Below are 22,473 nucleotides of genomic sequence, written 5' to 3' on the forward strand. Positions count from 1 at the left end.
TTTTCCTTTGAACACACAGTTAATAACAACTTTGATTATTAAGTAGTAATGGAACCTTTGCTATCCTATATAACAGTTAATTCAGATGTCAGACTTTTTCAACCTTTTAAAAAGGCATGTATTCAAATAATCATATTTTTCTCTTGTATCAGGATCCAAGATTCAATGCAGAAGTTGACCAGATCACAGGGTATAAGACTCAGAGTATTCTCTGTATGCCAATAAAGAATCATAGGGAAGAGGTAAGTTGCAGAATTGGGATCACTTTCTGTAATACAGTTTCTTGCTATGCCAATTCTTTAAACTTTTCTTAACTGTCAATCATTATCTTACAGCATAAAACTATCTCTTTTTAAAAAAGACTTTGTGCTTATGATTGCCTGGACTTCCATTTTTTCTTATCTAGCTCAGTAATATAAGACAAATGGAATTGTCAAGAGGCAGAAGTAGAATATACATATTTAATTCTAGATGTGCCATTCATTGTTCCTGTCAGCATTGAAATTCTCTGCATATTTATTGGTCTTTATCAGCATACTCTCAGATTGCAGTTAAGAGTTAGTGCGCTTCAACTTGGACTGTATCTAGATTATGTTCATCACAGGACACTAATTGTTTTTATCATTGTCTAAAACATTTTTTAGATTCTGTTAACTCTGGTCATTAACAATAAATTTAGAACCATAGTGCTTAAGACCAGGCGCTGAAAACATGTGGTGTTTATATAATTCAGAAAAATCTCTGTTAAGTTATTGTCCTGGTTTGGGGGAGATAGAGTTAATTTTCTTCCTAGTAACTGCTATGGGTTTATGTTTTGGATTTAGGATGACAGTAATGTTGATAACACACTGATATTTTAGTTGTGGCAGAGCAGTGCTTACACTAAGTCAAGGTCTTTTCAGCTTCTTGCACAGCGCTGCCAGAAAAGATTTTGGGGCACAAGGAGCTGGGAGGTAAAAGAACCAGGGCAGCTGACCCAAACCAGCCAAAAGGATGCCTCGTACCATACGGCGTCATGCTGGACAGTTAAACTTGGGGGAGTTGGCCAGCAGGAGTTGCTGCTGCTCAGGGACTGGCTGGGCATTGGTCAGCGGGTGGGGAGCAATTACACTGTGCATCACTGGTTTTATATATTTTCTTATATTTTTCTATATTTATATATAGTTTCCCTTCCTTTTCCATCCTATTAACCTGTTGTTATCTCAACCCATGAGTTTTAGTTTTTCTCCAATTCTCTCTACTGTGGGGGGAGTGAGCAAATGTCTGCATGGTGCTTAGCTGCCTATTGGGTTAAACACAATGTTCATCTAACTTAAAGTGAAATCACTATAAAATAAAATGTCTCTGTTTGTTGATCTCTTGCATGCATTTTCCATCGATGCTAATTATCACAGAAGTTCTCCCTTTGAATATGATGCTATCGCAGTAGGGAGAATTCTTATTATGAAATTCTTGTAATGTCTTCTTATGCTGAGATATTCAAGAATGAATTCAGTAAAGATAAAGAAAGCATAAAAGTGGAATTGAAAAAAAGGCAAGATCCATGTTCTTACCTGGGGAGATAGTTTGTATTTCTTTGCTGTTTGTTTTTTGTTTTGTTTGGTATTTGATCCTGAAAGTAATAGCCTTCAGCCACATCACCAGTTCTTAGAATGCTTGCATAGTGTAAGGCTCTTCACAGAGTGCACCCGGGATTTAAGATGGAGATTTTCTCTCCCGTATTTCCTTTGTTTTTGCAGACTATGTATCGTTTCCAGATAGTTGAAAGTCCTCAAACTCCAAGAACAAATTCTGCAAAGATTATTTTGAAGATACTAAACCACCTTTTTCCTTGCTCTTCCATTTTTTCAAATCCTCTTACGAAGTATGTCACCCTGACTGTCACATTATTAAATAAACTGATTAAGCTCTTGAATTTAGCTGATCTGTTGAACCTTACTCTAGCTAACCCAGACCATCAACCAGAATTTCCTTTCTTTACCTACCATAAACTTTGGTTTAAAATATTATTTCAGTACTTTCAAGGAGAAAGCTTGAAACTGGCTTGAGTTGATAGTGCCTCATGGACAACACTTGTAGTCTTGCTCTCCTGCTCTCATGCCCACTGAAAAGCCTCCCCTGTTCCAGTCTGCAGCAGCCACTGCTGGCCCTAAGCCAGCTGACAAGCAAATCAGATGTTGTGTGGAGGGCATACAGAGAGCAGTGCTCCATGTCAAACTGATGTAAGGTTTTAAATTTCACCCACGCCATCCCATTTTCTTTGTTCTCAAATGGAAAAAAGTCTGTGTTCTCCTGTAATTGCAATCAGAAATTAATTACAAGGCCTTGCAAGCCAGAGAGCATGAAAGTGCTAACTTCTTATTGAGTCCTCATGGTGAATGGAGGACAGAATAGGACTTGTGTTTGTTGGTGAAATATGCCATGACTTACAGGCTGAATAAACCTGCAATTGGCCGTATCTTCTGTTAGGTTTCTCCTCTTAAGTGCATCAGCAAATGGAAATGAAGCAGATACGTATTTATTTTGAAAGCTTCAGCCAACATGAATTTTGTGGAGAGAGTTACACTGACTCTTATATGCAATAATTTGAAGGAGCTAAGCCAGGAGATTTCTGCTAGGAAAGGATAACACTTTTTCTTTCCCTTCTGATTTTAAAGTCTCTACCAGAAGGTTTTTGTCCCTCTCACTGTAACAGTTTGCTGATATCCTTCTGGACAGATGTTGGAGTCAGTGAAACAGTCTTCAACTTGCCATCCGCTTTTTGAAGAAAAAAGAAGAAAAAAAAAAAGAATACTGTCTCCTCCCTGTAAAAACAAACTAAATAAGTAAATAAATTCCCAAGGCCCCTCTAGAAATACTGAAGCTAATGAATGCTTCCTTAGCCCACATCAGCAGCCACAGTCAAAAGATAATTCTGGAAGACTTCCAAAAATAAACACTGAGAATGAGAAGCAAATGTGTCTTTTTTGTTTGTTTGTTTAGTATTGGTATTCTTTTTTAAAACAAAGGAGTCGTTAATTCAGGAAGAAAATCTCACGTTGATTATAAAATGCTCTGGGCCTGCTGAAGTATGAAGATTTTTCCAGTAGATGTTTTTCACATTTCCTTTATTTCCATGAGGCCTGTGAGAAACCGACGTCTTACTTAAAAATAACTACTAATAAGAAATTCCATAGATGAAAAGAAGAAAACAGTTTGATTCACAGTAGTGCTCACAAAAAGGACCCAGCAACTAGTATTAATCTTGCCAAGAGAAAAGTAGTAAAGTATAAGTCTGTCTGCACAGACGCACTGAAGAATGGAAATACATTGATGTGATAGTAGAACATTTAATGTTTTTCATTCCCCTGCTCAATCTACTCTTGCTGACAGAAATGCCACAAAAACATTATATTACATCCTGTGATCAGATCACAGATGCTTGTGTAGTGCTAGTTTGTAAAGAGTTCTCATTTGCTCATAAAACACTGCAAATACAAAATGACCAAGCTTTGTTTCAACTTCAGGGGCTTTGATCAAAGTCCTGATACCTGTAAATCAGTACTGTGGAATGACTGTCTAATAATTAAATGGAAATCCTGTCCATCTCATCATATGCCAAAAGAATTGCCACATGATGCTTGGAGACAGACAAGGCTATATCATTTGCTATTCTTTTTTTACCTCTGAAAAGCCATAGAACCATAGGTTGGAAAAGACTTCTAAGATCATCCAATCCAACTGCGCACTTATCGCTGATGTTGCCCACTGAACTATCTGGCTAAGTGCTACATCCACCCTTTCCTTAAACACTTCCAGGGACATTGACTACACCACTTACTTCCCTGGGCAGCCTGTTCCAATGCATTACCACTCTTTTTGAGAAGAAATTCTCTCTAATATCCAACCTGAATGAGGAATGTGAATGAGGTAGAAAGGCCCTGAATGGGAGTCATTAGGTTAAACCAATTTGTAGAGTTATCCAGAACTGATACAAGGGTCAGTACAGCTCTCTGGTTTGGGATATCTGTAGAATGGATGTTTCCTGACTGGGAGAGTCATCACAACTGGTGTAGAATGTGTACAGAAATGACATCAGTTTCTGCTATTTCTACATTATTTTTCTTTCAGTTGTGCAAAGAAATTTCCATAATATCCTATTTTGATTTAATTTCTATTAAAATCTGTAGCATTTTCTCATTTGGGGACTTTCAGTTGTACTGAGTGAGACTTGTCATTCAGACTCTAGGCCTCAAGTACATGAGGCTGAACTTCCTACTAATTGGCAAGGCAACTCTTTTTTTTCTGGGAATACACAGTTCAATTGTTCAGTTGTTGGTGTTGTCTTAATTTTCTTTATCTCCTGTCACCTTGAAGCTTTTCCAAATACATCAGGGGCATATTCTGTTTACACCAGCCTTTTTAAGTATCCTGACGAACTTTATAAAATATAACCATGTTAACGTGGTGCAGTGTAGAAATACCCAACTTCACTTGAAACAAACTGACTCTGGTTTCTAGCAGCAGTCTTGCTGCAGGATTATGGAAAACAGTCATTTGCTTCTTGGATGGATTTTCATCTTATGCTGAGATATTTTGTAGCAGCTAGACTGCTAGGAGTCATCTAGGCTGCTGCTGGCAAGAATGATAGAGGATGTGAAAGTTTGCTGATTAAAAATGAAAGCCTGTAAACACAAGTCTGTCCCTACAGGATAATTTTGTAAGCCTGATCAAAGTTCTACAAGAGCAGGAGAGCAAAGAAAGCTTAAAACCACTTAATTTGTCCTCTCATGTGAATATGTCCCACCTTTACAAAGAGATAAAAGTTGAGTTTTCCTCTTCCTGTTACCATTTTTTGGCTTTGCCCACTTTTTTTTAAGGTGCCAGGAAAAAAATACATACGTTTTTTATTCTGAGGATGCAAAACAGTCTTTTTAAAATCAGCTGAAGTAAGAACAAACTAAAAAGGGCACTGAATCCCTGTAGAGCTGGAAAAGTTTTCACAGAATTAGGCCTGCAGTCTTAACGTACAGAGAACTGCAGCACATTCAGATAAAATTCAGATCAGTTACCAGGACTGAAGTCATTAGTTATCATCGGATAAGAAACATTCCAGGTAGCCTGCTACTTCTAGAGGCAGGAGACAACTACTGGAAGAGAATAGTTAGTAAAAGTAATGCCCTCTGATAAGTAAAAGAAATCTCTCCTTGTAACGTGGATCACATTTTATTGAATGGGTTAAGTGTTACAGCTAAAGAAGAAAGGTTACAGAACAAGCGGCAGCACTGGAAGATTGCTCGTGTTGCCAGCAAGAATACAATTAGGAGAGCTGTGTTCTGACCTGGAAAAACAGGTATGGCTATCAACCCAGTAACTGTTAGGTGTTTGTTTTTTATTTCCTTTTCTGAGACTGACAATAAGAGAACTATTCCATCATCAAAATTGCTTTTGTGTTCGCAATATATGTTTGCCTTATAGCATCTGAATATCGAATTACAAAGTATTTGGTATCTGATCCAAGAGGACTTTTTTTTCTATTGATTTATTGATCTATTGAAAGAAGGCTGGACAAAGGAGTAAGCTCCTTTGTGTACAGCTTATTATTTTCTGCCCACCCCTTTTGCGCTTCAAATACAGCAAACCTGGATAGAGGGTCTTGCTAGGAGCTCCATGACTGCTATGGTGTAACACCCTACCTAAAAGCTCATGAAAAAGCATTTTTAGCACTCAACAGATCACTAGTTACTTTAGGGATTAGGGCACAAGATTACAGATATCTGAGTACAAGCAAATAGTAATTACTTCAATGTTTACTCTCCCTTATTCTTGGCTTTCTTTTTTCCACAGCACTTCCTAATGATTTTCTAGTAGTCATCCCCTTTCATGGCTGTTTAAGCCTCTGTTTCCTACTAGTTTTTCCTTGGTTGAACAACTGATATGCAGGATAATTCTGTAGGCATAGCGAGACAGTGACAAAAAGTAACTATCTTTGATTTAGTGCTGCAGCTTTTAAGAAGGTTCATTTAGTGTTTGCTTGTTAAGGAAGAAAGATGAAACAGTAGGTGATTTAAAAAAAAACAAACAAACATATTTTTGTTAGACTGGAACAGTACATACATCAGTGAATGTTCAAGTGGGCTGTCACTTTTTTTACAGTGTTCTTCAGGCTTTCCAGAGAATTATCTTTATCTCATATATACAGATATGTCTTGTTTATTGCCACAAATATATCACACTTTTATCTGAGTAACATTTCTGTACAGCTTAGCTCATAGTAGCTACTGTCAACCTTTTATTCAACATATATTCAACATAACACCCATCTGGAGAGACCAGACCTATGTTGTTTCAGATTTATTTATATTAAGTTTGAAAAATGAAGATTTGGTTTTCATACTGTGCTTAGAATTCTTTAAAATGCAGGCCTATGTTTGACACAGCCTAAAATGCTATCACTTTTGTCCTAATTACGTAATCATTTCAGTAAAAGGAACAAATCTCCCTGGGTTTTTTACATCTTCTCCTCATTACCCTCTCTCATACCCCAATCATGGTATCATTAAGATTGGAAAGACCACTATGATCATGTAGTCCAGCTATCAACCCATCACCACCATAGCACTATATCACATCACTCAGTGCAACACCAACACATTTCTTGAACACCGCCAGGGACCATGATTCCACCACCTCCCTGTGCAGCTTGTTCCAATGCCTCAACACTTTTTCTAAGAAGAAATTTTTCTGAATAACTAACCTGAATAATACACATCTCAGTGAAGTCCACTTAAATTTGTACTGGTATAAATACAATTCAGGCCAGAATTTGAGTCAGTTTAATTTTATAATGTGTCATTTTATATGCAAAAATTGCTCATAAAACAAGGTTCTCTTTAAAAGTTTAGAATGTTACTGGAAAATGTACTCTTTTTGTCAATATTTTTTACTAAAAAAAAGTACTTTATACAGTTTGTCTTTTGCATGAAATTGCTATTATCAAGACAAGTATGAACTTTTAATAGGTTTACTCTCCTCAGTGTTCTTTCCCCCTTCTATTAAAAGCTTTTATTGGATGGACTTAACAAAGACACAAAATGACCATTTCCATTGGAACACATGCTTTTTTTAACTTATGAGAAACCTGCAGGCTAATGAAGGGAGGCTAAGTAGTCTTTCTGTGGTACTAATATGGTCCTGTTACTGTTTCCTTTTAGTTTTAAGCACGCCCAGCTTTCCTTTCATTGTGAGGGAGATGTTTACACAAGACAAAATTACTCACCTTTAAGAGCCTCTTAACTCATTAAAATTGTCCTCCTTCATGCTGGATCAAAGCTGGAAAAAGAAAAAGAAAAAAATGAGAAACCCAGAAAAGATAGCAGTCGGAGAAAAGGCTTAAGCATTAGTCTTTGCACATGCAAGTAAATGTAAAAGCATACAGATTTATTAAAGGATTTGCTTACAATTCAAAGCTGGCTGTAGAAATAAATATGGCAAGTATATTGTTATTACATTGAGAATGCTCTCTAGATAAGAAATCATCACTGAAGTAAATGAGAAGTTGACTGTGGGAAGTCTTGCATTGTATGGAAAGGACATGACAGCTGAGCTTTATTTCAGACAGACATTTTTGAGCCCACAGTTGGCAGTGACTCATGCTGCAGAACAATGACCTTACTTGTAGCATCAGTATTTTGGGAATGCTGCTGTGAGAGACAGTAAACTGTTGTCTTTTCCATTACGGAAATATAACTGTATGACCTCCTTCAGTTTAGCAGTTATAAATGTCATGAGTAACACATAAATACAGCTTCTTAAACACACACAACATAGTTTTCTCCTGATATTGTTTATCCTAAAAAAGTAAGATGAAAAAACTACTGTCATTAACAACTTGAAATGGTCTTGTATGACTTCAATCTCAAAGCAATTTTTTTCAAAACCTATCTTTAAGTAAATACTTACAGTAACAAACTTGATTCTGGCAGGTACCCAACATGTGCATACTGTTTTTCAATTCTAACTGAACAGTTCCAGAAATAAACAGAAAGCAAAAAGATCACAGTAGAGAGATCTTGTAAGAAGCGGAAGGTTTTGGAAACTTCATCAGAGCTAGCAGGAAGGGTAGGTTCTACACACAAAAGTAGATGGCAGTTTCAGAAGTATAAACCACTGCTGCCCTTGTGTGAGATGATTGCTTCACTTTATAGAACAAGTCTTGGATCAAACCAAACATTCTTTATAAGAGCATCCAGGAATTTTGCCACTGTTTTTCTTTCTGATAAGTCAGGCTCATGCTCAAAAATTTGTAATACAAATAAATCAGAAATAAACAGGTTTAAATGCAAAAGTCAACCAAAGGAATACATGTAGTAATCATTTATTTTCATGTATGTCTAGGAATACCACAGTCCAACGACAGACTTCTCAAAAATGATGTAATTATTTCATTTTTAATACACTAGGTTGTTGGCGTGGCTCAAGCAATTAATAAGAAATCTGGAACGGGTGGGACTTTCACGGAACAAGATGAAAAGGTACAGAAGCTGGACATTTATGTCTCTGTTTTCATAGGAGAGCAGGGGTTGAAAATGTTACTGCTTTTCACACTGATCAGACATTTTAAAGTTATGAAAAATGAAACACCTCTAACAGGAAAATTCCTTGTTATATTGCAGAGTTTTTTCGCTTGTAAAGCCATGAGAAAAGTAGATGGGATGTAGTTTAATTTCTTGATCAGAAAGATACCTCTCATATGCCTCTGAAACACAGGCTTACTCTACTGAAATACACTATAGGACAGCTTCACAGCTTATAACAGACATAATCTTTTATGAACTGATATTAACTTTCCTGGCATTCCCAACAATATGTATTTTGGATATTAAAATTTGTCTAGTGATTACTTTTTAAATACTGCATCACTTCCCAATACAGCAATTGCAGGAAGAGAAAAGCCTCGGATAAATTATAAATATATGAGATCATCAGAAGAGGAGATGGCAACTTGACTCCCAGTTCTCTCACGGTAGTTGTTTTCCAGACATTTCTGGAACTCACTTTAAATTTGTATAGCAAAAAAAGCTGAAGATGATTCAATATCTGTCAATAAAAAAAATCAGAATTTACTGTTTCCTTTTGAAAACTTTCCCATTTAAAGCAAAATGTATACAGAGTATCTGCAAGATATCAGAATTAATCACATTCAGAAACTGAAAAAAAAATTGTGGTTTTGCTATGTTAACAGAATATTGTTCCACTTCAGAAGAGACTGAATTCCCCATAATAACAGATGCTGATTGTCTGTACTGTTTTTCTAGGTAATATCTGTGTTATTGCAAAACGACTTGATTCTTATTCTGATCCTACTTTCACCAGGATAAACTTGCAAGACTATTCTTTTAAAAAAGGGAGAAGAGATTCTTGAGGAAAAAAAAGTATGAGTGGCTGAAAAAAACCTGAATTGCCAGAAATATCTTTAAATATCAATTAATACTTCAAGATGAAAAAATGTAACAGTTGAACTTTGAATAAAGCTAAGAAGCTGAGAGACACTATCTTCATCAGAAGCTTATGTTTATTTCTCTACAGGATTTTGCTGCATATTTGGCATTTTGTGGAATTGTTCTTCACAATGCTCAGTTGTATGAAACATCTTTGCTTGAAAACAGGCGTAATCAGGTATGATCAACAGGTTTGTCCCAAAAATATAAAAATTACAGTTAGCTAGAAATCAGTGCATTCTGCTGTTTCCTTCTCATGTGGCAGCCATTCCTTGGCAATTTTTAATTTCTCTAATTGAATACTATGCATAATACTGCGTAAATATACTAAATGTTGCCTGAAGTTACCCTGTGGCTCACTGTGTATATTACACAACCAGATGCTTCCATACTCCAGAAATTTCAGGTAAAATTATCCATACAAAATTGTAGAGATTATACGGATTGCTCTTTTAGACTCCTACAACTATAAATAGTCACTAACAATATTTTCCATAATGATCAGACAGGAAATAGAATTTTCTTTTTACTCTGTAGCCATCTATGTAATTGATGGTTTATTAATGCCATGGTCTCTACGGGTGGAGTATGTCTACCCAATATGGTATGAAAAGGCTTTGGAGAAACAACTAGGCAGCAGGTCTTTTAATAACTTTCTGGTAGGTCTGAGTTTCCAAGTGAATATCAGTGTTCGTAAATTGGTACAAATTTGGATAATCTTTTCAAATTGGTTCCATGCTTCCTGTGGGGATAAAGGGAGTATAATTTGCCGACATCTGAGCAGAAGTCCTTCAGCAACAGCTTTGAAATATGACAGCCTGCGTCTAAATGATGTTTTTACCAAATGAGTTCATTAGGATTTGTTTGAATTACCACGAATAATTGTGTTTGAAAGTCTAAAGTAATTTAAATATCACTGTTGACGTTCTTATAATGCACACATGAGCCATAGGAATTTATTAGGTTTCCTAAGGGCAAATTAGAGTTTGTGGTCTGGACTTCTCAAATTTCATTTGATCAACTGTTAATGCCCAAATCTACTCTGTCTCTCCAACTGAAAACATCAGACAGCTAATTATGCTATCAATTTCTTCCATCAAACATGTCAAACTGACTTTTAATTACTGCTGCCTTGCGGTCTGTGTAAGAGCCAAAGCTTAATCTTTGTCACAGATGTACGTGTTGACTTCCTTGGTTCAGGGAGTAGGGGGAAGAATCATACTGAGTAGTAACTGTAATTATTGTTTTCATCACAGCTAGTCAAATTTTCACAAAGACCTGTTTTCCAGGTGCTTCTTGATCTTGCCAGCCTTATTTTTGAAGAACAGCAGTCTTTGGAAGTCATTCTGAAGAAGATAGCTGCCACTATAATATCCTTCATGCAGGTGCAGAGGTGTACCATTTTCATAGTGGACGAAGATTGCACTGTGAGTAGGATTTTTTTATTTAAAGGCAGAAGAGCTTATTCCCTAGAGGAGGTATGAACAACCTATAGGCTGCAGAAAAGGAGAAGGATTTTATTTTGTAATAATAATCTCTCTCAGTGTATTTAAGAGATTCATTCCTGAATACAACCGTACAGAAGAAGAATTTACATAATGCGTGTATTCACATAGTCATACTGTCTCTGCAAGTCAACCAAACTCCAGCACTTACTTTCCAGTCTGTAGTTTGAATCTTTAGTGCAGGGACAATCTAATTTCTCCTTGCAATTAGGATTCTCAATTGTAGGGAAAAAAACTACATGAAAAGCAATACAGATTTGTTGAAATGCTTAGAAGGCATTGATGTCCTCATCTCCACAAGCAAAGCAGATATTATGCACTCTTGGTGCATTCACTTGGATGAATGTTCAAATTTGGAACTTCCAGGGATAGATGGTACAGCTTATATACTGGCATTTCTTCTCAGAGTGATCAGTAGAGATTCAAGATACTTCAGTGATATTAAAAACTACCTATTTTTGTCATAGGATTCTATACTGTTGCTGCTTGATATGAAATGAAGTTTAACAGTTTTATATCTACATTTATTACAGAGCAGATGTTGATAATAGCACATGAATGCTTTCCACATGAATACTACTCTAGTTATTACTCTACTACTACTCTAAGTTATTACATCCACATCTATAAATTATAATATCCTCTTGTTTTTTCAGGATTCATTTTCTAGTGTGTTTCATATGGAAGCTGAGGAATTAGAAGATTCAGCAGAAAATCAGAAGAGGTAAAGCAATGAAATTAAGCTTTTGTTAACCACCGGAAAATGTTGAAGAAATTATGTTTTTAATGTTATTTTTCATAATAAAGAACCGGTGTACCATTTCATCCCACTGGCTACCACATATTTCTGCTATCTGTTGTGGAGCAGATTTATCCTGAAACATACATAGACAAGTTGTCACATCGAGAAGCCTAGGAGAACAAGGCCTGGCCTCTTCACTTTTTCAAGTTCATTTCTACAACTCAAGGAATATGATTGACAAAATCAAAAGAAAAATTGTAAAGTTCTTTCAGTCATCTTCAAGAAATGACTAGGGATTTAAGCTCGGAGGAAGAGAAAGATGTAAAAATAATTGAATTCAAATATTCAGATTACGTAGTTGGCAAAATTTAATCTGAATCTCTCTATATTTAAGTTTTGAAAATTAACTGCCTCCATAACCTGTCTGTCATCACAGGCAGTTGATACCAATAGCGTCAGAAGAATGAAACACAGTCCTATCAAAAATACAGTACTACAGATGTCACGTCCAGAGAGAAAATCAAAATTTCCATACCTTTGATCTTTTTTTAGTGAACATTTCTGATATGAATTTTAATAATATGCATTTGAAAATGAACTCCAAAGTGTGTGGCTAAAGCAAATAACCCTCAAACTGTGTTGGGATTTTAGACAATGTACAGTCATAAAATACATAGGTACAAAATGGCCCTAAGATCACAGGGTAACTGTTATGTAAAGAGACAGAATTCACCTTCCTCTTTATTATCTTTTTTATGGGTCCTAGTTGATGTACTCAGAATTTAATTTACTGCTTGCATGGACCGTCACCAATTTTTTTCTCATGATTGATAAGGAGGGAATGCTAGAACCTTAGCTGCATATCTGAATTTTGTTCATGAAACAGCACAGTTACATGTCATGGACTGAGTCAGCCACTGGAGTTAGAACTGGCGCTTTGTTTTAAGGTCACGTTATCAGGCAACAGAAGAAATCTAATTACATGGATTAGATGGGAAGTGTTACTTTACAAGATATAATTTCAGACTTATTACATAATCAAGGACCCTGAATCAAGCCCAAATCAGACTAATATTCAGAACTATACAGATACAGCCTTATATAATCAAGTTGGTGAAATAACGAAAGAGTAATTTTTCTCCCTTTAGCACTGTGAACATCTTTTGCAAGTGCACTTGCACCAGTAGGATAACTAAAGTCAAGTCAAATGTCAGAGTAAACTACAGGAGCTTGATAATAATATGCGCATTACTAGGGTGTATATGCTCTCCTCTAATGCTGACAGTGTGTTCTGATTGAACACCTCTAATTAAAAACTTAATGTCTACAAAAGCAGGAGATGATTGATCTTGTGAAGGTATTTTATGACCCAATTTAGAAAAAAACATCTCTATGGCAAGAGCAGAATCCCCATACCGATTGTTCTGTTAGAAAAATTTGAAATAAACTTTGACGTAGAAACTTCACAAGTATTACCAACAGCACTCAGTCTAAAGAATATGCATGTCTCATACAGTATTGATTTTTCAGGTGTGCCAGATTTGCAAATAGTTTATTTTCAGAGTTGTTTATTTCAATGTAAACCCAGTTGCTCATTCTTTGTCCTTTATCTGCATGTCCTGTATTATTTCTTAAGTTTGATGTTTGGTGATAAAATTTTGGAATATTGAAGAAATGGTGCAGTGTATAAATTAATTCTCCCAGTCATTTTGCAATGACAGATGGATTAGTGTACAGGATTGGAACTCAGTTCCACTATAATGCTGTTAGTTATATCTTTCTTGGCCCTATATGTGAAGGATATTCACAGTTACCTGCTTTGCATAATGAAATGATTTGATGTCATACTAAGCATATAAAAATAATATTGCATTTTTCAGGGACTATGATACAAACAAAATCAATTATATGTATGCTCAGTATGTGAAGAATACAATGGAGCCTCTCAACATCCCAGATGTCTGTAAAGACAGAAGATTTCCCTGGACAGTAAGTAAAATAACCTTAGATTTGTAATTCAGAAATGAATTTTTCTTTTCTGTTCACCTTTCAAATCTTTCTTGCTTTTCCCTTAGTTTTTTTTTTTTTTTTTTTGTCTGTTTGTTTTTGTTTGATTGATTTGTTTTTGTTTTTTTTTTTCCTTCTAATTTAATGGTCACAAAATGCTGCAAACAAAGAGATTTACAACCTTTGTTTTATAAAATTCACCATCAGTGCAGAAATAGTACAATACTCACAAAGTGGGCAGTGTATCTGTACAGCCATTATTTAAAAAGCTCCAGCATTCATTTGTGAATAAACAGACATCATGATGTGGAGAGCTGGCAATACATACTCTGGAAAGCATTTAAGTGAAGAACAGTTGGAGATTTTCATAGTAATCCTCCGTAGCTTCTTGTGATTGTTGGGAGGCTTTCAGAAGTTCCTTCCCTTTTACTCTCTCCCTTCCCTACTTGGCAAGGATTAATGATATGCATGCGAGTTCTTTGCTGTTTTGGATAAGCAACAACTTCTTTTTTTTTCTGGAAGCTTTTGCTTTACACTTCATCAGATATATGCTCATGCCATAATGTACTACAGAATACATACTGCCAGTGCCAGTAGGGAAGGCCAGTTGGCAAGACTCAGATTACAGTCATGGCTGCGCTGAAAGCTGTTGTCAATATGATGCAAAATTGTAATTCTGTGTTTTCCTCTCAATGCAGAATCTTGAAAAAAACTCTTCTTACAATAGATCACTTTGTTCTGAATCACACAACCAAGAGTTCAGAAAGTACAACATTGATTATGATTGTACCAGTAAGTGGATAGGAGGAGCAGCATCATGTTGCTTCCCTTTTTCTCTGTGCAAGGTTTCACTGATGTTCTGGAGTGGGATTTTATGAAGGACAGAGCAAAATAAAAAAAAAAAAAAAAAAAAAAGAGTGCTCACCATAGCGCAGGGCCCAAAGTTATCTTACTGCAGGAGTGGAAGAAAAAAAAGAATCGCATGGATATACATGAGATCATTAAAACATAAGCAACTATTTTGAAGACATTTTAAAATACATAAAAGGAATACCGAATGACTGTCTGAAACAAAACTTTGTATTTGTCAGAGAAGTTAAGTTCTTACACATTTTCCCTGGAATCTAGTTGATCTACACATTATGCATGTGAAAGAAACATAAAGAAAATAATGTTTTTTAACACAGCCACAGTGGCTGCATCGCTACGCAACATAAGAGAAACCTTAAGGCTGAACTGTAGGCAAAATCTTTTTAAAGCTGACAAACCATGGCATGAGGAAAATCCCAGGTGTACCTAGTAAACTAAAAATGCTGACTTGCCTCTTTCTTTGGAAAGTTCACTTCCTCACTTTATAAAAAGGACTTTGTGCTTTCTAAATGAATTGGCTGCCAACGTAGTGACATGAGGCAGAAAACCAGTACAGGTTCCTTCACAGGAGAGCCCAGATATTGCCTGCCTCGGGTTCAGTACATACAAGGACAGTAAGTAAACCAGCAGCCATGCATCTTTGTTTTCCCCTGAACCAACAAAGCTAGAGTAGTGGAGTTAAAGTTCAAATATCTACAACACTCTGGAAGCCATTTATGCCTGTTCTTGTTTAGTCTCCTTCCTTTTCATTAATACTGAGTCAAGTATTTTTTTTAAGCACTGTGAACTCTGTTTTTATCTCACTCCATAGAAGTTTGAGTTTCAGTGCATTTGAACTTTACCGTAAAACAGCAGGTTCTTATTAGGGTAGCCTTAAACCAATTTTCATGCCAACTTGATTTAATGTTTCTCAGTTGCCTCTGCTGAAGAGGTCTAGGGAGAGATGCTGGCTCTTATCCTTTTACAGCTGATTACACATGTACATCTTTTTAGACCAGAGTACAGAAACCAGCAAATCATAGTCTTGAGTTATTCCATCTATCCTTTGATAATGAGCTACCAAATATTGAATTCCCATAGTCATGTAAATTATCCATCATGACATAATCCTTAATGTTTTCTTCAGATACTCATACTTCCTATTGCCAGTTACAGGCAACAGAGTGCATTCGCTTGCAAAGGAAACTTTCAATCTCTTGCAGAGCACCAAATAGCAAAGCAACAGTAATAAAAACAAACAAATAATTCACCCAAACCCTTTGATCTGAAATATTGGTGTGTGCACATCTTTTGTGCCACATACAATTAGAGATTGACCCTAATTTACTTCTCGGCAACTGCCACATTATTCTAGAACTAAGAACTACAGAACAAAACTAGGTCACTTTCTCACCAGAAATTTGAAAAAGATGCCTTGTCATTTTGTTCTACCCATCCACACTTTTACCTCATAAATAAGTAAATAAATTCAGTGTCCTTGGAGCATGAAACAAACTGATAGCAAAATATACCCAACCTAGCAATGATAAAAGGCCTTTGGAAGATTGCAGAATGTTGACCTACTTGGAAAACTGGGCATTCTTTGGATCATAATTTGGTCTTCACCAAGGCACCTTTCATTGCATTGGTGGGTTAATTAAGTCATCTCAAACAAACCAAAAGGGTTTACAGAAAGTTTAGTGTCACAAAGTACACAATCAGCTTAATGTCATGAACTCTTCTTCTATAACTTGTATGGCCCCACTGCAAGTACAGGGGAGATGCTAGAAATGGAAGAGATCAGATAATTTCACAGCTCTTTAAATGATAAGAGTAGGAAGTTGTCCTAAAGCCCAGCTGGTCTCTTTTCAGCTGCACTGAGTGAAAGAAACACTTTGTCTTAGTGCAAAATTGTTGTTGTCATGAAAGTAAAGTGAAAGAACCTATTACAAAATTAACGCATTTTTAGCATGATGTTGCAAGTCCCTGGAAAGTTTGAATGGTGATTATCATTGTTACTTATATTATTTTTCACCAAAGCTTGTAACAGATGTAGTGTTTATTACACCATCCAGCCAAAGATGTGCAAACTCTTCAAAGACATGGTTGCTTTCTGAAGGAACACGTGTAAGCCAATAATGCAAACTCTAGCTCTGCATTTTCACTTCAGGTACTTAAACACTGGCCTTTAAAATTTTAACTGTTTTGTGTTTTGTTTGTTTAACAGACTGACAGTGCTGAAAGTGTAAGTCAACATATAAAGAGTTTGCTGTGTACACCAATAAAAAATGGGAAAAAGAATAAGGTGATAGGTAGGTATCTTTACAAAAAATACTTTCACAAAAAATATTTTTGTATACTTCATGGAAATATTTCTGTGTTCACAGTACAATCTCAGCAACAAATGCAAGGCAAAGTTCTTAATTATGATGCTTCCAGCCAACAAGTCCATTGCAAACCTGCCTATAAATTGCTTACCTTACAAGTAAGCAAGATACTTACCAAGTATCTACAACAATCTTGTGATACTTCTCCATTTTTATGGATTCAAAATAGTTAGGTAGCCCTGGTATGGATCTTCAAAGATGGATAAACACCTGAATTGTTTGGAGGATCTAATCCTAACAGCACTTCAGGGCATATGTTTATTGTCTGTTAAGTCTTTCAGTGAATTTCAGATTTACATCAAATAAGGGTGTAATGATGCTTTTGGAAATTACCAGGACTTCCCTGTACCATGGGAATTGGAATGCACGTCAGTGTGCTATGCTGGTAACAGTAAGAACCACAGAGAAATAGAACGTAAAATATACTGACTTCTGGATAGTGCCATGAATTCAACTTCCTCAACATTACAGAATTTGGCAAGAAAATTTTCCAAGAGTGCACTTTTAATCACCTTCAAGTAATTGTTGTTGAGAGTTATGACAGAACTACATAATGAATGTCTATATTAAATATGAGATCTCTTTTCCTGAAACAGAAAGAGAAGCCCAGTCTTTTCTGAATTGAGTTCCCTGAAATTTCTTTATCAGCTTCTTCAGCGAGTTCTTTTATTACTTTGTTGTATATATTCTATCAGGCTCTAGAAGACCAAGATAAAAATTGGACTATTGAGCTTTTATTAGAGACATTTCACTATGCTGTTAGCAGCTGATAAAACAGTTGCATCTCATGTCATATGGAGATCTTCATTTTTTTTTTTTCCTGCGGAAGTTCAAGCACTGTTACAGTCAGGGTACTCCTTTAGGTGGGTTTTTCAGGTCTGAGCAATGGGAAATCTTCAAAGTCCTTTAAAGACAGCACAGATAATGTTCAGATCTTTAATAGGATTTAATTTTCCTAGAGACAATATCCAGAAGTTCCTTTTGCATATATATATATATATGATATAAGATTATTTTAAGTCTTCTCTTTTTTTTAAGATTAGTATACCCATGACCAGAACTTGGGGGTATGGAATGTGCAGGTGTGGGGTGAGGGTGGGAAAAGCTCTCCACAGCAAAACCAAGCAAATCTTACTGGAAGAGAGGTGAACTTTTTATTCTCCTGACTTGTGCACTTTTCAGGTATGTGGTGAAAACTTTATTGGATCTTTCTTTGGTTTTCTATGTCCCAATAAAAGAATTTTGAGTTCCTTTAGTTCTAATGTATGGATGCCTGAATGCTTTAGTGAATCTTCTGAAATATACTGAAGAGTAACTACTTGCTGTAGGGTTTTTTTTTGTTTTTTTTGTTTTTTTTTTTTTTTTTAAGGCATTTATGTTTATCCAAATTCTTTGTCTTCTAAGAATTCATTTGCTTTTACGGCTTACTCAGTTGTGTTTGTTACATCACCGTTGCTATGGAAATAATTCTAAAATCATAAACAGTACTAAACAGAGATCTGAAAGTAAGTTCCATGAGATTTTCCCTGAGTTTTACAAGTTTGCTTCTTTTTCCCAGGGAAAGATAATCTTGTTTTTGGTCAATCCTCATTCTCTAAAATTATATATTTTTACTACCAACTAAGGATCTACTAATCCAATAAGTCAGAAACTGTTTGCAATATTCAGATACCACAATGCCTGCCCAATGGTTCACAACTACAGGTGTAATATTCTTATCTCTTTAGAGGAAAACTCTGATACTAAAATAACAGTTCCCTGAAGAGAACATGATTTGAAAATAGGTCAGTGTTCATATATTGCCATTAGACATTAAAACTTCGATGTGCAAGGCCACTGTTCTTCTAAAAACATAGTTTAAATGTGTGCATAACATTCTTTTTCTCCTTTTTTCTGTTTACTGTAAAAGGGCAGGTACAAATTTGCTCCCTCACAGACAGTATGTTTCTTGCAATTAAAAACCTTAGTGAGGTTTCTTAGTCTGTAAATTTAGAGTATTGCAATGCTAGAAATACTTCCATATTAAAACAAACAAACCAAAAAAACAGCAGCACTGATAAGATCTTAGAGCAGCTGCTGACAATATTCAATATTGGGACTGCTGTAAAATAGTATTATAATTTCATCCATATCTACAAGCAGAAAACAAATCCATCTTCTCTGCCCTTATGGTGGCAAAGAGTCAAGCATTCAGATTCTGTTCACATAGCCTATTTAAATTACAAGTAGGTCTGCTAGAGCAAGACAACCTGCAAGTTGGTTACAGTGTTTTAGAAACATCAAACTAAATAGTTACCTTCCTTTTTGCTGGTAAAGTACAGATTTAATCAATTCAATCATCTGCAAAATTTTCTTTATAAAATATGTGAAAGTATACAGACTGGTAAGCAATTACATTTTATATCAAAATAAGACTTCTGCAATTACTATTTTTTTTTTTTTTTTTTTTTTTTTTTTTTTTTTTAGATTTTTTGGTTTGCAACTAAGTTTTTCCACTGGGACACTTACTTAAACTGAGTAGGAAAACGTTAGCTTTTATCCTTAGAACTGCTAGTACTTACACTCTTGTGAGCAAGGAATCATATGGACCTCCTTAAGACAATAGGCACGCTCACAGCTGTTTTGGACAATGTATGCTTACAAAGCAGCTGCTTTAATTCATATTCTACTTTCTTAGTGAAAACTGCCATGCACTTGGTAAAGCTAAATTAAGGTATAAGCAAATTCCCACCTGCTTAAAATGGCACTGAAAATTTAATCTGCAGGCTTGGTAAAAGTTACCTCTCAGACCCCTCAATGTCAAGTGCACAGAGAAGTCTGGCACTAATCAGCAGAAATAAATGGAAAATGAACAGATGCAACTACCAATCATTTTGAAGCTAACGATCTGATTTCTATAAGATGCTTTTTGATGACTTCAGTAATCTCTGAAGCAGGGTGTAATTCAATCACATCTTCATACAGTCAGCAAGTATATGTGAACTTTGAGCCTCAACTTGGTTATTATCTGTTAAGTTCATTTATTTTAAAAAATTTCCAGTACTGACTCAAATAAGGAAGCAAAAACTCTGTGTACCAGTGTTCTGACTTTCATAAATGTTCTTTTGGCATGCTTACAAAAATTTAATTAGCCTCCAAAGGACAAATTGTCTTTAGGGATTATATCAATCTAGAATTCTATTAATAATAATAGTCAGGATGAAAACTATCCTAGAATTTCACCTACATTTTAGCTTTGTAAATCCTATTAAGTTTTTTTTTAGGCCTACTAAGTAATACATTATGTTTCAAGATTTATGCTTTAATACAAGGAAACCCATCTAATAAGCTTTATGGGGGAAAAAAAAGTCTATAGCATTTCTGTGTGTTACTTTTATGTATATTGGTAATTTGTACTGTAGGCTAAATGGTGATAGACTTAGTAGTTTTCTTGATTTCCATTCTATAGGTGATATTTTGACAATTCAATCTTCTACTTCTTCACATTTCTCTATCCTGACTTAGGGGTTTGCCAGCTTGTGAATAAGATGGAAGAAAACTCAGGCAAGATCAAGGCTTTCAACAGAAATGATGAGCAGTTTCTGGAAGCATTTGTCATCTTTTGTGGCTTGGGGATTCAGAATACACAGATGTATGAAGCTGTAGAAAGAGCAATGGCCAAACAGATGGTGACATTAGAGGTGAGCTCAAAAACTAGGCGATGTTTAATTGGCACAAAACAGATTCTCGTATTCTCTGAACCTTGTTTATCTACACATAAATGCAGCTACTCACATGAACAGAAATTATTCTCCTTCATGAGAATCCTTCATGAGCATTTGGCCTGAAGAGTTGCACAGGAATTTTTCTGCTTGTTTCCACGTCTCCCAGCAGACTATTTTATTTGGTATTGTATTTTAACTTGACTCATGAGATTTAGCAGTGAACTGAACACATCTTTTCCTTTACACAAGGCTACCCATTGGCAACATAGCTTGTTCTTTGGCGTAGGAAGAGGAAATGGTTTAGGGGATTAGGGGCTTCCTTTTCTTGTCTGAGGTTTTCTGCGATGATTTTGGCTCAGTCCTTTAGACAAACTGGTTTGTGGAGCAACAACAGCATTATTGTAGGTTTTTAGCAATTTCCTTAAACGCCATCAAACCATATCAAGTCTTAGCCATTGAATTGGTTACTGTTAAGTTTAATAGCTAAAGAGGGCTTTAGTTAGAGAAGCTGAATTACTCAGAGGTGATAACTTGAAACTGAATGTGAAAAATTTGTAGGCTTTGGATCTCCTAACACTCTTTATGTAAATAGAATATTTGAAGGATTCTGAATTGTGGATTATGTACCCTGTAGGCTCTAAAAAAAAAAAAAAAAGGAAAAAAAAATCACCTCTCTCAAATAAACCTGTATAAAATCATGTTAAGTAAAAAGGTAGTAAAATTATTGTCAAAATAATATAACTACTTTAAAAAGAAGCTGTTTGGTTACATGGGAAATTAGCAATTCTTTCTCCTACCGTAACACTTCACCATATATGAAGTCCATACCTCCAAGTTCCATAATGGAAAAAGATTATAAGTTAATACCTAGATTGATTTATTTATAAAATAATTTATACTTTAGTTGCTAAAACAGTCTGAAACATTTTCATGTTCTGAGTTCTCACAACTAAAAAATATGAGCTTATTTTGTTAATTTAAAACAAACATTTTCTTTCAGACTTTTCTGACAAATTTCAGTTAAGGCAAAATTTTCTTTTATGTCTGAATAAACTCCTGAAAGGATTATTATGGCAACAATGTCAGGCACATAATTATAGCTCTTTCATGAATTATTTGTCTCTGAAAGTGGGGCATGAAAACTTTCCAAAGAGAAAATCAGAGTTCTTTGCTCATTTATAGAAACTATTTACGTTTTCTTGGCCTAATTATATCAAGAAGATTCTGTGCTGTTGCGGATCTCTCCCTACATGCTTTCAGAACTTAAAAGCAGCGCAGGCCCTGCAGAGACACTACATTTCATCAGCAAGAGCAATGTAAACGCAAGAGCAATGTAATGCAATGAAAACTCTGCTTGCTGAAACCTCTGTTTTATCACACTGCTCTTTTGTTTGTACTAACGGCTCCTTTTCTCTTTAGGTTCTCTCATACCATGCTTCTGCTGCTGAGGAGGAAACAAGGGAGCTGCAGGTAACAGCGGTAATTGAATTTTTTCCTATTACTTTGAAATATTCCATTGATATAACAACGAAGGGTGGTCCTTTACACAGACGTGATCCTTACACGCACAGAAGCACACACTTTTCAGAAGTAAAAATTACAATGAACCTAACATTACAGTGTACAGAGGGTTGCAATTACAGAAACAAACAAACACATACCAGAAAAATAAAGTTACTGACATACTGACTGCCACTCTTATGAGTTTAACTGACAGCAGCAGTTGATGCAATAATACTGTCAATTCATAATGACTAAGTATTGCAGAAGCAGAAAAAAAAAAAACAAAACAAAATCTTG

General features: G+C 35.5%; 1 protein-coding gene and 1 long non-coding RNA gene across 8 annotated transcripts in view; one reads left to right on the forward strand and one right to left on the reverse strand.

Moving 5' to 3' along the window:
- PDE5A (phosphodiesterase 5A) overlaps window positions 1-22,473 on the forward strand; it is a 133,369-nt gene that overhangs the window by 85,978 nt on the left and 24,918 nt on the right. For 5 of the 6 annotated variants that reach the window (XM_042871452.1, XM_042871449.1, XM_042871451.1 and 2 more), the window contains exons 3-11: window positions 153-242; window positions 8,442-8,513; window positions 9,568-9,657; window positions 10,769-10,906; window positions 11,641-11,708; window positions 13,607-13,715; window positions 16,810-16,894; window positions 20,474-20,649; window positions 22,093-22,152. In XM_042871452.1, coding sequence (XP_042727386.1) covers window positions 153-242; window positions 8,442-8,513; window positions 9,568-9,657; window positions 10,769-10,906; window positions 11,641-11,708; window positions 13,607-13,715; window positions 16,810-16,894; window positions 20,474-20,649; window positions 22,093-22,152 — 888 coding nt within the window. The remainder of the gene's footprint in view (window positions 1-152; window positions 243-8,441; window positions 8,514-9,567; window positions 9,658-10,768; window positions 10,907-11,640; window positions 11,709-13,606; window positions 13,716-16,809; window positions 16,895-20,473; window positions 20,650-22,092; window positions 22,153-22,473) is intronic. The other variant, XM_042871450.1, reaches the window with a different exon arrangement.
- LOC122180050 overlaps window positions 1-22,473 on the reverse strand; it is a 76,128-nt gene that overhangs the window by 16,476 nt on the left and 37,179 nt on the right. Inside the window, exons 3-4 of one of the 2 annotated variants that reach the window (XR_006178903.1) lie at window positions 7,259-7,311; window positions 3,053-3,122 (exon numbers count right to left, since the gene is read on the reverse strand). This is a non-coding gene — a long non-coding RNA (uncharacterized LOC122180050). Of the gene's footprint in view, window positions 1-3,052; window positions 3,123-7,258; window positions 7,312-22,473 lie in introns of those variants that run through there. The other variant, XR_006178902.1, reaches the window with a different exon arrangement.

The sequence above is a fragment of the Lagopus leucura genome, unplaced genomic scaffold, assembly GCF_019238085.1.
Source record: "Lagopus leucura isolate 7727_CA_CO unplaced genomic scaffold, USGS_WTPT01 Super-Scaffold_100004, whole genome shotgun sequence".
In the NCBI taxonomy this organism is placed as follows: Eukaryota; Metazoa; Chordata; class Aves; order Galliformes; family Phasianidae; genus Lagopus; species Lagopus leucura.